The sequence below is a fragment of the Caenorhabditis remanei genome, chromosome II (assembly GCF_010183535.1).
Source record: "Caenorhabditis remanei strain PX506 chromosome II, whole genome shotgun sequence".
Lineage (NCBI taxonomy): Eukaryota > Metazoa > Nematoda > Chromadorea > Rhabditida > Rhabditidae > Caenorhabditis > Caenorhabditis remanei.
The window spans coordinates 19624825-19638884 of record NC_071329.1 but is presented as its reverse complement, the minus strand read 5'-3'; the positions used below and the strand labels follow the sequence as shown (position 1 = coordinate 19638884).

The 14060-nt window shown below is 38.3% G+C and overlaps 4 protein-coding genes across 4 annotated transcripts; all 4 read right to left on the bottom strand.

Moving 5' to 3' along the window:
• Positions 1-348: 348 nt before the first annotated feature.
• On the bottom strand, positions 349-2066 carry GCK72_008072 (uncharacterized protein; the record flags this gene model as incomplete). The annotated part of the gene is made up of 9 exons (XM_053726629.1): positions 349-439; positions 489-568; positions 615-794; positions 844-984; positions 1034-1099; positions 1255-1500; positions 1555-1610; positions 1661-1793; positions 1842-2066. The coding sequence occupies 9 exons, from the start codon at positions 2064-2066 to the stop codon at positions 349-351; spliced, it is 1218 nt and encodes a 405-aa protein (XP_053590823.1).
• A 330-nt stretch (positions 2067-2396) lies between these two features.
• Positions 2397-5801, bottom strand: GCK72_008071 (uncharacterized protein; the record flags this gene model as incomplete). The annotated part of the gene is made up of 7 exons (XM_053726628.1): positions 2397-2442; positions 2487-2543; positions 2592-2677; positions 3793-3972; positions 4805-5056; positions 5252-5446; positions 5499-5801. 7 exons carry the CDS (start codon positions 5799-5801, stop codon positions 2397-2399), a joined length of 1119 nt encoding a protein of 372 aa, XP_053590822.1.
• Positions 5802-6803: 1002 nt separating this feature from the next.
• On the bottom strand, positions 6804-8320 carry GCK72_008070 (uncharacterized protein; the record flags this gene model as incomplete). Its single annotated transcript, XM_053726627.1, has 6 exons — positions 6804-7010; positions 7061-7201; positions 7251-7313; positions 7442-7696; positions 7763-7957; positions 8003-8320. The coding sequence occupies 6 exons, from the start codon at positions 8318-8320 to the stop codon at positions 6804-6806; spliced, it is 1179 nt and encodes a 392-aa protein (XP_053590821.1).
• Positions 8321-8897: 577 nt separating this feature from the next.
• GCK72_008069 (uncharacterized protein) lies at positions 8898-9945 on the bottom strand (the record flags this gene model as incomplete). Its single annotated transcript, XM_003105699.2, has 4 exons — positions 8898-9071; positions 9149-9388; positions 9441-9614; positions 9661-9945. 4 exons carry the CDS (start codon positions 9943-9945, stop codon positions 8898-8900), a joined length of 873 nt encoding a protein of 290 aa, XP_003105747.2.
• Positions 9946-14060: the final 4115 nt, after the last annotated feature.

Here is a 14060-nt window from a genome sequence, read left to right as displayed (position 1 = left end):
TGTTGGTTTCTTGGTTGTACTGCTAGTAAGAGTTGCAGCATAGTCGTTGTAAAAATTTATTGGTTGGTGTCTATTTACAATGACCAACTACACTGTCTCGTTTTTTAATGAACATATTAGCCCGGCACGCTTCTTACTACTACCGAAACCGAAGAAAAAAGGGGTGAAACTGAAAAAAACGAGCTAATAGCAAAAAGAAAAGGCAAAAAAACAATTTATTTTTTTAATGAAAGGTACCCAATAAGCAAACAACAAAAAAATTGAAAGAGTTTCTGCAATTCCAATCAAGAAGGAAGATGACAAATTGCTCCCACCGCAAGACTCGTTGCGCTGAAAAATTTCTTTTTTTTAAAACTTTTTGGTAAAAGTTCCATACGTAATCGACTTCAGACCATGGGGTCCATCTTCATTTTTTGCAATTGACAAGAGAGCCAATGTGCTGGAATAGTTTTTTTGATTTTGGAGTAGGTCAAATAGTTTTTTCTTACTGAGCAGAATTCGGTTCACCTGATAGCCATACCATCCCTTTATTGTCAATCAGCTGTTCTGGTAGTGTCCATTCCCAGGGCTGGAAGTGGTTTACGTATTACTGTAGTTTTAGGTGTACAACTCACACTAGAAGTGGTTTTACGAGATATTCCAACATGAACATCTCCATATTCCAAATCAGAATACGGTAAGTCGTCTGCAAATCTATCTATTGCTATGAGCTTCGGTATAGGCATCAACCCGTCTCCACCAGCAGCCAAACAACTCGATTCTGCTTCAGCACGATTCATAGTCTTCTTTATTATCTAGTTAATTAAATCCTTAATTAGTTCCCGAAGTAGTGTTTGGACTCACAATCCAGCACCCACTGACTCCATTCATTTTGTAGACTTCACCATCGCAATTCTCGGTTGCTGACTTTGATGTCCAATTGAATACCGTGCGTGCTCCCGTAGCAGTTGGTTGGTAGTCAGAGTAGGTGGTCGAGTTAGCTTTCTGGAATTTGTATTAACTGATTCTATTGAAAAGGTAATTAGGGATCTACCAAAGAGTGAGTTCCATCCCATAGTAAATCGAAGCTGAGGTCACAAGTGGTTTCATCTGAGACGTACTGGAAAATAGAAAAACTTGGAAGAGAAGATTCCTGGCAGACAACTACGATACGCTTCTTACAACCGCGCTTCACCAAAACCAAAAAAAATTGATTTCGGTAGAGCGCAATGGTAAGAACTGTGTCAAACTAATATGTCCTACTGTAGTTTTCACCTTGATTGCCAGAAAATTCAAAGAACCATCTGAAGTTGGAGCTTTTGACCTATCCAACTTAGTAACCGCTGTCACATCTCCATAAGAAGCAATCCCACACTTCGGGGACGCTTTCATCCAAGCCAGAAAACAGTTATTATCCATCCAACATGCATACATACATTCTGTCCATGAATTGACTGTCGGAGCAGTCTGTTTGGCTACTGTAGCTGTTCCTCGGAAACTCATCATTGTTATTGGACAGTTCTGAATGAAAATGAGAATAGAGGAACAAGGAAAAAAGAAGTGAATCTATAATACCTGACAAGACGGAACCGGGTCAACCCAATCAGGGCAGTTATAGGGTAGACTGTATTCTGAAAACATAAGTTTTTAAAAAGTCATATCAAAATCCTCCAAAACATACTGTACTGTATCTCATAAGAATTGGAACTTTCCACTGCCAGTTCATATGACTCAATAGGTTTGTTGGCGAAGGAATTGGTGATTCCTTGAAACATTTGAACAGCGGATTGTGCACATGGAGCAGTTTCTTGTATCTAGAGTTTAGGAGTTAGATTATCGACGTGCCGATAATTCAAATGAACCTTAAAAGCCACTTTGCCCTTCTCTCCCTCCACATTCGTATCTTCCTTAATCCTTATCATATCCCCCACAGAATACAAATAACAATTTAGAGAAGTATTCCAAAAAGACAAAATACAATACGTGTCTGTTTCACAAGTCTCTGCACACATCGTTCCTGTTGATGCCTGACTAATACTCGTTGGATAACTGGTAACCGGGTCAGGTACTCCATTGAACATCACCATTTTCACAGGAAGGACAACATGGAATATCACAAAAAATATTAGTAAATTGAAGAAAAGTTGCATATTTAGAGGAGAAACTTGATAGAAAAAGTGGTTACTAGTACTAACACACGATTGCTTATGGTTACCCCAGAAAAAAAATGAAAAAATGAAGACAAACGAGACAAGATTGACGGATTTATGTGGTCTGCTCCCTCGGAAGTTTTTTGACTTCTTGGTCTGGAATGGTTTAGAGTTTGATGTCTAACAGATATCAATTTGGAAATAACAATACATTAGGATAAATTACTGTAACATTTTTTTATTTGAAGGAAAACATGGAAAAACAACTCAGTTGTTAAAATGACATATGAATGCACTTCCGACGTCCGTATCACTGAAAAAACCAACCAGTTTGTAAGCTAATAATACGAAACAAACGTTATAGAATGCAATACCAATGGTTCTCCTTTTTGAAAATGCAATGCTGAGTACAATCTGAACAATTTTGTATTTAAAAAGACACAATTCGATGAAAGTACTGACCCGGGCTGATCCAATGTTTCTTTACTCAGCACTTTTACCAACTCTGTATCATCTCTTGTCAAATTAGGAAGTTTCCACTCCCAGGGCTGAAAAGTGAGAAGATATTGATACTAGATGAAACTTCAAAAAGTTCAATACAGGGTGGCTGATAAGTATTGAGACACGTATTTCCCTGATTTCCCTGCATAGAAAAAAACTCTAGGGGTCCATTTCAGAAAATAACTATATTTTTCGGATCAGTACAACATTATGACCAGCTTTTGAAAAAAAAAGTACCACGTTTGATTCCGTGGTCGCGTGCCAGACGCCCAGATGTGACAAGGAAAAATAGACTCTGCGCCGCGGCTAGGAAGGTTTCACGATTAACCACAGAGATTCAATAACCGGTCAACAATTATTCGATTGTCCCATTATTGGTCTAAATAGCTCACGGTAGACTTTCTGAACATTACTCAGCCCTCAACTTGAATTTTTTGAAATTGAGGAGAGTGGGGGCCTCTCTGATATCAGAAGGTCTAGTTTTTGAAGCAAATAATGGAAAACCATGATTATCAATTCATAAGAAGGCGATAACCTGAGAACCAAATGATCAAAACATGTATTAGACACTTTAAGTTTAGTTCAGAACTGTTAAGCTTTTCCTATATTCCGTCCTTCACTTTTGTGACGGTTTATCTAAAAACTCGCTATTTTGTTCATTTTTCTCAATACTGAAGGTTGCACTTGAAGCCCTTGTGGGTCCGTGACCATGCGTTTATCTGTTTTCTGTATTAATATAATTTTGAGGATAAGATCTCAGCTGTCACCAACCAAATTCTTAGTCTTAGAAAATTTGTGCTCCTGAAGATATGAGCCAATGAATGTGATAACTACCAACGGCGCAGAGTCTCTTTTTCCTTGTCACATCTGGACGTCTGGCACGCGATCACGGAATCAAAAGTAGTACTTTTTTTGAAAAGCTGGTCATAATGTTGTATTGATTCAAAAAATATAGTTATTTTCTGAAATGGACACCTAGATTTTTTCTATGCAGTGAAATACGTGTCTCAATACTTATCAGCCACCCTGTATATCGTTTTTTGGGCTTTTGAGAATAGAATTCGCCGTAAGTGAATTCTACAACTGAATTTTGGGTCGAGAAGGAGAAAATGCGACCCGTGTATAACCCAAAATAACTCAGAGCTTCTTCCTCATGACTCACACTACTCTCAGTGGCTCTCATTAATCCAACATGAACAAATCCAACTGCAAAATCTATAGTATTCAACACTTCCGATATCTCATTTAATCCCGCAACATCTGGAATTGTCATCAAACCGTCACTTCCTGTTCCGCTACAATAAAATTCTGCTTTGCTGTGTGTAGAGGGCATCGCAAAAATCTGAAAAATGTAATATAAGTTTTTGACTTTTGTAATTTGTGTTCTTACTTTGTAACATCCCGCAACACCAGCAATTTTATGAACGTTTGTCATATTACAATCGAAAAGTCCCGGGCTACTGCCAATAAAAGAAAAACCATGTAATCGAAAAAATGTATAAGACACATAAACTGTGTTAAAACCAAAATTCTAAAAAAAATAAGTTTGTTTATTTAGAAAAATAAAATTCTACACTAACGGTCCGTGGAAGTCTTACTGTTATGAAATCCGCTATCGTTGCTGGGCAATAATTATTTGGAACGTACTGAAAAAAATTTTAACGCATCTGATCGGTTTTAGAATCAAATTTAAAGGTGTTCTAAGGTCAACTCTAATTCTTTTAATAGAATAATCGGCAATTCGGAAACTTTCGGCAACTTTCGGCAACATGTAATAATAAGAATTTTTCATAAGCCTTTCAGAACAGCAAGCAATATCGAAGCAGAGAATAGTAATTTTAAACGCGATTTCACCGAAAACTTCTTAGGACTCGGCGCGTGATCCAGAAAGCAAGAATTTTCGATTTTTTAAATACTTTTGTCGAATTCAGCATGAAAATTGGATAGATTTTGAGAAAAAACTGCAAAAAGACATGGCCGAAAAAAAAAGTCGGCAACCCCTCGTTTTTGTCAATTTTTTTCGAATGTCTAAGATCTAAATTTAAATTTTGAGTGCGTCTGGAGCATCCGCAAAGGATCGTTTGAGAACGACTTGTGGCGACCTGTGTGTATACATTATTCTATGAAAACACAGAGTTGACTTTAGTACACCTTAAAAGTTTTTTGTGTCTCACCTTCATCGCCAAATAAGAATTATTCTCAGAAACCTCTTGAACATTGAAATTGGGGAATGTACGCAGTACAAATTCATCCAATACGTACAAATAACACTGAGTTGGAACAATCATCTCAGCAAGGAAACACCAGTTAGTATTGTAGCACCGAATCAAACAATCGAACCACGATTTTGTAGTCAACGCGCCCGTTTTTTCCATTCGCTGATGAAAATACCCACGAAAGCTTACCATTGTTGCGTTGCAACCTGTCTAAAATTCAATGAATGCAACCTTGTTCCATTTAAAAACTGGGCAAACAGTTTTTTCTTCTATTCAACTGTTTTCACATGTGTTCTCATGCCTTTTACCACACATAGCATTTTATTTCAAATTTGCAAACATGGTATAGCTGCGAAACGTGGCGGTTCCGAAACGCTCGTCTTCCGTATTTCTATATTTACTTACCTTACACTTCATGTTCGGCCCAAGCGTAGCGGCGCATTCCGGAATACCTTTATTCTCATAAGTGATATTATAGAAATCATCAGAAATTGCAATTCGATAACTTTTAGTCAAGTTTTGGTGAACAGTAGTCCCAGCACCATTCAACACCGCATTCAGTGAAGTGCACATTTTTTGTTCTTCTGTTGTTACTTGGATCTGGAAATTACTTTCCGAACCTTGATAGTTTGTAGTTTGTTGTCTCCCATACCTTGAACGACACTTTCTCCATAGCAACGGACTCTTCCTTGTCTTTCCTTACTGTTGAAACATCTCCAATATAATATTGCACACAAATCAATGAACTATTCCCATAGACCAAAGCACACAGAGGTTCATTATAACACAGTTGAACACAATCATCCCATGCAACGCCAGTTGAAAAGATCATCGGAAAACTGTTCTCCGGGTCAGGAGCCCCCAAGACATTCACCATTTTATAGACGGGAGGAGTCAGAGTGGTATCTTGGGTGAAACTTTGAATAGGGAAACATAATAATAGGAGAAAAATCATGAGAAATTTCATGTTTTCTGGTTTATTTTTGACGAAAATAAGAAAGAGGAAGTGTGGGTGTCTCGATTCTGGTTAGAAGTGGGTGTCGGGATTCTGACTAGAAGTGGGAAAGTGGAAAGTATGTCTAGAGTATCTATGGCAATGTCAAAAGGGAAAACTGAGTTTTCAAATGATCAAAGTGTCAAAAATCAGCAAAACTTTTTTTTTGAATTGCTAGTCTGGTGTAGACTTTCTGTTTTTCATGGAATTAATTAATCTTAATTCATGACCTTGAGTATTGAATCTGATTCATTGCCAGACTCACACAAGATTCAATATGATCTACTTAAACCAAGAAATTATAATAAAATGAACACTAACAACTGTGTAAGACGTGAACCGTGACAGATCATACTGAAACCAACACTATTGTGGACATGACCTCTGCCGTTTTACCGTGTTTACCGATTAAAGTTAGCCAAGACCACAGAAAAAAAACAGCACCTTCCCCGCCAACTATGGCAGCTCTGGAGAAGCCTAACTTCAGGGGCAAGAGATCTTTGTTCATTCATTGTGGTGTTCTCCTCTTTTTGACACTCTCAAATTTTGACACGGGCCCACCGTTCCCCTTAAGGTGTCAAGACACTGTTTAACAACACAATAAAATAAACTTAATGCAGACCCAAGATTTATTTAATTCAAAATTCAAAATACTCGTAGAAGACTTCATGAATTGAAATGACACATGAATGCCCCAACAACAGTCGTGTCGCTAAAAAAACCAATGTAAATGTGTATTTTTCAAAAATAGCAAACCTTATTGAATACAGCAACACAGCCTCATCTTGTTTATTGTATAGTGCTGCATACAATCTGGATAATAGTTTTTATAATGTCCATAAGTTTTTTCTTGACTGACCCTGTAGAATTACTCAATGTGGGTCCACTTGTATTTACAAAATCTTCGCTTCGGGCTAAACCAGGCAGAGTCCATTCCCATGGCTGAGAATCAGTTTGGTTTTGCTAAGTGTTGTCTAGAACAAGACTCACACTATCCGCCGTGGATCTTGTCAAGCCAACATGCGTGAAATCTGACTCAAATCCTAAAGTTTCTGACGAAGCTATAACTTCATACAACCTATCAGTATCTGGAATCGTCATCAATCCGTCACCCTTAATCATTGCGCACTGAGCAACCGCTTGGTCGTGAGTGGTTGGGACGTTGAAAACCTGAAAATTATGGTTTTGTTTGCAGTCAGAACTTTTTTTGGTGTATTTACCCTGTAACATCCTGCGATTCCAGTTATCTTCAAGGCATTGTCCTGTTTACAAGTTACTGTACCCAGGTCAGGTTCGATTTTTGTATTGCCAGCATTTGGTTGAAGATGGAACAATGTGTATATATTATGAAAGTTGAACTGCTGCAAAAAAAAAACAGTTAGGTTTTGAAAAAAAAACTTTGGTACATACTCTCATTTGGCTTTTCGTGAACATATCCTCAACAGTCAGTGGGCAAAGACCATTTGGAACGTACTGAATAGTAAGAAAGTAGTAGTTTATGTTGTGGAAATTCTACAGTGATGATATATCACTTTTGTGGCTCCGTGTCACTTCGCAACTACGTTAGTTGCAAACGAGTCGCTCCTGCTGATATTACTCACCTTCATCGCCAAATAAGCATTATCCTCCGAAATCTGTTTGATACTGAAATCCGCAGATTGCCGCAACTCCGTGACTTTATCAGGTGTATAAATGTAACAGTTCTTGGCTTCACTCATTTCAGCAATAAAACACCAATTAACATAAAAACACTTGGCCAAACAACCAAACCATGATTGCACCTTCACTGGTTCCATATCTTTCGTGCGTTGTATAAGAGTTCCACGGAAGCCAATTATCGCTTTTTGAATCTTTTCCTGAAAGTTTTTTTCGAATTTCGTTCTGTATGGCATTAGGACATGATCGCCCCGCCTCTTACTCACATCACACGGAGCTTGCGGTCCGAATGAATACTCATCAGTGGTTAGTAATATATTTTCATTAGAAATTGTATACAAGTCATTCGAAATGACAACCTTATAACTGTTTACAAAACTTCCTCGAACAGTAGTCACTGCTTCTTTCAACACCTTATCCAGTGAGGTACACAGTTTTTGTTCTTCTGTGGTTGCTTCGATCTGGAAATGAAAGGTTTATAGTTCGTGGTCTACTCTACTCCTTACTTTGAACGAAACCTTCTCCACAGCACCCGACTCTTCCTTGTCATTCCTTACTATTGAAACATCTCCAATATAATATTGAACACAAATCAATGAACTATTCCCATAGACCATAGCACACAGAGGTTCATTATAACACAGTTGAATGCAATCGTCCCATGAAACTCCCGTTGAATAGACCATCGGGAAACTGGTCTCCGGGTCAGGAGCTCCCCAGACACTCACCATTTTGTAGATCAGAGGAGGCAGGGTGGTGGTTTCTTGTGGGAAACATGGTATGGGTGATAGAAGTAATAGGAATAGAGTCAGAAGGATTGCCATATTTTTTGGATGACCAGACTTTTTTGGGAATGAGAAAAAAATGTGCAAGTCTGAAAAAAAAAGAAACATGGATGTGCGAAGTGTGTCGGAATGTAGCCATAGTGATGTTCTCACTTTTTCAATTTATGAAAACCAAAACCTCAGGAAAACAGAAAAACTCTGGGTAATGACGTCAATGATGTAGAACATAGATAATTTGAAAAGGATATACTTTGGTAGCTTTTGCAAAACGAAGCATACTTTTTAGGCGATTTTCAAAAATCTGTGAACTCCTCAAGTCCTCAGATCCTATCAAACGATTCAATAATTTCAGGCATGGTACTTTCGAGTGTACTCGGGGTCCAAAGATTGAATAAGTAGTTTATTTTATCCTGCAGTCTTTCTCGTGTGCCCATCTCGGGAAAGATTCGCGCAGCTGGTCTGCGAGCTCACTACAAACTACAATGTCAGAGCTAGCAGACCAAAACTTGGTTAAGGCAAGTGATCAACTTTTTCCTCTACCGAAACGATATGATTAGTATTACAAACATTAGAAAATCAACAATTTTATTCAGCGAAACAATTCACAATCAGAATATTAGTACGTTCGTACTTCCGTCGGCACCCAAGAAAATTCTATATTTTCCGAAGAAGCTGTCCAAGTCATTGAGAAGTCAGCGTATCCAGAAGTAGTTTCAGCGGGAATTACCATATTCTTTAGGTTTAAAACCTCATGCTCCGTCATGGGGCAGTTAGATCTTAGAGGAAATATCTGAAAATTAAAGAGACACTTGGCTTATTAAGCAGACCCAAAACAACGCTTCGATGTAACCGTGTGTGCCAACTCACTTTGAGAGTAATATAATTCGGTGTATCCGGCTGTATCGCTGAATCCTCTGATCGTGACATTGAATTAAAACTTCCATATGTGTACATTGTACACTTTCGATAACCACTGAACCACGCAAGTACACAATCCACGTCAGTTGAGCACTGCAAGACGCATAGAAACCACGTGGGAATATCTCTTGTCGTGCCTAGGTCAGTAGGAGGACCGGTTCCTCGGAATAAGTACATCGACTCGGAGCACTGAAAAATTACAAATAAATTTCAGAAACTGTTCGATGTTGTGCTAGCTTACCCCACACGAATACACAAACGGCTTGTCACATGGTTCTTCATAGTAATAATTGGCATCATATTTATCGGAAGTGATTGTAATTTGGAAAATAGAAATTCCATTTCTACCGTACGATTGACTGCCTTTGAACAGGTCATCCAATTTGGTAGTGCATAATCCATTGGGAATGTCCAGCTGAAAACTTGGGCGTGATGTCTAAACTAGATTAGAGCGCACTTACCTTAAACGAGGCTCTATGAAGCGCTGCTGATGGTATCTCTTTCCTTGCGAATCCAAAATCAGAAATTCCGTAGAATACACAAATTAGAGAACTATTTCCATACGCCACGTCACAGAACTGATCGTTATAACATTTTTGTACGCAATCATCCCAATCCGTATTGGAATATATGATACTTGGCCAACCGGTTTTCGTGTCAGCCTGACCGTTCACTGATACCATTTTTGTGATGGCTTGGGTAGATGGAGCCAGGGAAAATAGAAAAATCAAGAAGAAAAGTTTCATCTTTTGAAAAGAGATCGAAATACTGAAGTGTGTGGATAAAAGTGTGAAAAGGCTTAGACTAGCCCGTCTCTAGGTGACTTTTGATTTATGGGAAACTTTTCAAATGTGGTTTTTCCTCGTTTCGAAACACTTCAAGCAGTCTAGGAAGCGCTAACTAGATCCCTGTCAGAGATATCCTTGGAGATGCTTTGAAATCTGAAAAACTAAAGATTTAGGGGTCAAAACTCAGTTGCGGAGAGGAAAGTGTACAATATACACATTTGCAAGTTTTGATTCAATGCCTCTATGAGAGGATCAAGCGATACAGCCGGACACACCGGAACATACAGCTCTCAGAGTGAGTTGGCTCACACACGTTTACACCGAAGTGTAGCTGTGGGTCTGCTTAATAAGAACAATTTGTTTTATTTTCAGATGTTTCCTCTACAATCTAACCGCCCCAACCTTCCAAGTCTTGTATTCTACCAAAAAATATGGTGAGTTCTCGGTTTTCGTTCGAAAGCATACCTTTTCATTTTTCTTGCTAATCCCTGCCAAAACTACTACTGGATATGCTAACTACACACTGTCAACGACTTATTGTGCAGATGGTGTGCAAACGCTCATTCTTACTTGGGGGCAGGAGGAAGTAATAAGATTCTGATTTTTTGGTTGTGAATTGTTTGACGGAACAAAAATGTCGATTTTCTAATGTTTTTTATGCTAAATACATCATTTTTGTAGAGGAAAATTTTTTATAATCTCACCTGGCTGGACCACGTTTTGGTCTGCTAGCTCTCCGACTATAGTTTGTAGTGAGCTAGCAGACCAACATCTGAGTTCTAGGTTTGGTCTGTTTTTCCTCGATTTCCTATGTTTTTGGTCGTTTTTTTTTGCATTTGCGTTGCTTTTTCACCAACATTTCAATGCGCCACACGTTTCGCGGAAGAAACAACAAAAAAGTCAAAGGTCGTCAGGAAATCTCGAAAAATCCCAAAAAACAGAAATAACTAGATATTGGTCTGCTAGCTCTGATATTGTAGTTTGTAGCGGGATAGCAGACCAACGGTCCGTTTCTTTCCCATATCGGTAAACGAGAAAGATTAAAACAAACAGACCTGCCAATGAGAACAATTTTTTTTCGGTCTTTTCCTAAGAAGTTTGACCCCCCCTTATATGATTTTTAAAAAAGTTTCTCGAAAAATAGATTTTTGGCTACATTGTATTTTTCAGGTTTTTCAAGTTGTATCGATTATTTTTACTTTTCAGACCCGACCATTTTCCAAACTTTTTTCATAACCTTCTCGAGAAAAGCGAAAAATATTATCAAATTCAATAGAAATTCAACAAAAATCCATACTTGTCACGGGCCGGGCCGGGCCGGGCCGGGCCGGGCCCGCTAAAAAAATCTTCCGGCCCGGCCCGGCCCGGCCCGGCCCGTCAAAATATTGAAAAAAAAGCTTGCTGCGGGCCCTGCGGGCCAGCCCGGGCCGGCCCGCGGGCCGGCCCGTGATTTGACAAGTATGCAAAAATCTGAAATTTATCATTACGACACTCCGATATTCCGCCACAGCGTGTTGTTTATCGAAACTCGATTTCAGCGCGAATGCAGCGAACTCGAACTTTTTATTTTCTTCGTTGTTTTTGCCAAAAAATACGAAATTTACTAGTTTTTGTCTTATTTTTAAGTGCAAAATTCGATTTTTCGGTTAAAAATTGCACTAGAGACATGTTTTTCGCCGTTTTTAATAAAGTGTTTACAGATTTTTTTTGAATTTTAATGCAATTTTCAGCAATTTTTGTGATTCCGGAGTGCAACAGTTTGGTTTTCCGCTCAAAATGATTCTTAGAGTTTGTTTTTAGTCAGGTTTGACACCATTTTTGCTGCTTGCTCTATTTTTTATATAAATTTCAGTTTTTTTCGCCAAACAGTTTTCTCTGCTCCGAGCTTCATCTCTTTTTGAACTCTTTCATTGTAATATTTTCAGTTGGAAGCTTCTGTGAGGTTGAAAATGTTGGAATTTTATCGAAATCGTGTTGACAACTCTGCGTTAATTAGAGAAAAACCGATGATAACGACTTTTGGTCTGCTAGCTCCCTACAAACTACAAATCTGGAGTTAAGTAGCAGACCAATTTTGGTTTTCGCGTTCTTTTCTCGTTTACTTCTATTTTTCTTTGAATTTGGAACATTTTGTTCCTTTGCTGTGCTCGCCCGTCTAAACTAGTCCGAAAGTATTTCAATTTTACTAAAGAACAAGCGAGAATTCGTAATTTAATAACCGTTGGTCTGCTAGCTCGACTACCAACTATAAATCTGGAGATAGCAGACCAATTTTGGTTTTCGCGTTCTTTTCGCGTTTATTTCAATATTCTAGTTTGGGCAAACTCTTCGATTTTCGAGCTGAAATTGATTTCGAGATGCTGTTTTCCGTTAGTTTCGTCAAATTTTTCAATTTCCAGTTATTTTAAGCGTCGGTAACATTTTTGAATTTACTGAAATTTCTGTTTTTCCCTTTCAACGCCTATTTTTAATTGATTCTCGGGTGTTTGATCGACCAAATCCACAATTTTCAGTGTTTCCGAACTCGTTAAAAACCAATTGAACCCCATCGCTGAGCCCCGTTTTCCAGTTTTTCTCTCTTCGATTATGACGGCAGTTGTTGTTGAGTAAAGTGAAGAAGATAGACACAAGGTTAACAAAAAGAGACCAATAAATCGAGAAAGTTGGCGAAATTCTCTTTTTTCTTTATTTATCTCATCTCCCCAACTCAAATGTTTTTTAACGAGTCGATTGTTTTCATCTCTTTTTGAACTCTTTTATTGTAATATTTTCTGCTGGAAGCTTCTGTGTGGTTGAAAATGTCGAAATCTTATTGGAAACTCTGCGATAATTAGAGAAAACCCGATGAAAAGTACCTTTGGTCTGCTAGCTCACTACAAACTACAAATTTGGAGCTAGCAGACCAATTTTGGTTTTCGCGTTTACTTCAATTTATTTTAATTTTTGAGAATTTTCGCAAAATTTGGTTCCTTTGCTGTGCTCGTCCGTCTAAACTAATCAGAAAATTTCCAAAGTTATTTTGATTTCAGGCGAAAAACCTGCGAAATTTCGTGTTAACATAACCGTTGGTCTGCTAGCTCACTACAAACTACAAATCTGCAGCTAGCAGACCAATTTTGGTTTTCGCATTCCTTTCTCGTTTACTTCAAAATTTTTTAATTTTGGGAAATTTGGCTCTTTTGCTGTACTCTTCCGTCTAAATCAATCAGAAAACTTCCAAGATTATTCAAATTTTACTGAGAAACCAGTATTAAAACAACCCTTGGTCTGCTAGCTACGCCACAAACTACACAACCTCGTTTTTCTCGATTTTTCCCACTTTCCCATCATTGATTCGTAGTAAAAATTACACCTCTCTACCCGACTACTAACTGAATCATAAATACTTCCACTTGTCGAATTTAAATTTACTTCTAAATGTAAACGAGATGTGAAAGTGGAGAGAGAAATGAAAGTATTTGTTAACTGGGCACTTTGCCAGCTAATCATTACACAACAATTCATCTTTTCTCTCTTCCCGAGTGATGACACTGAGAGAAAACTGGAGAAATGACAATGACAGGGGGGAGAAAAAGAGGAGAGAAAATGAACAACTGCTTCTTTCCCTTCTTCTTGTTCATCCACAATTCACGCACACACACCAGCACCCCAATAACTACTTTTCTACCTCTCTATCGATTTGTTTGGTCTGCTAGCTCCGTTTTTTGTAGTTTGTAGTATATCATATGAGTGGTTAGATTACTCGAAGTCGTCCAATATAGCGCTATGCCCGCCTTTAAAGTTAAGAAAGAAAACCTTAAAATATTCCGAAAAATCACTCCAAAAATCCCCCTTTTCTATATTAGTCTGCTAGCTCTCATTCTGTAGTTTGTAGCCTAACTAGCAGACCAACTTGCTACTCTCAGGTTTTCCACGATTTTTGCTTTTTGATGTTGAGTCATCATATGATAGGGAGAGTCTCGAACCTTCGAGAGCACGCTGGAGTTCCTTGTTTCTTCTTGTTCGACCTTTAGGCACACTAGTCTGCAGATCTCTACACTGTGTACTTTTCAGTAGCCCTATTATTATTATTT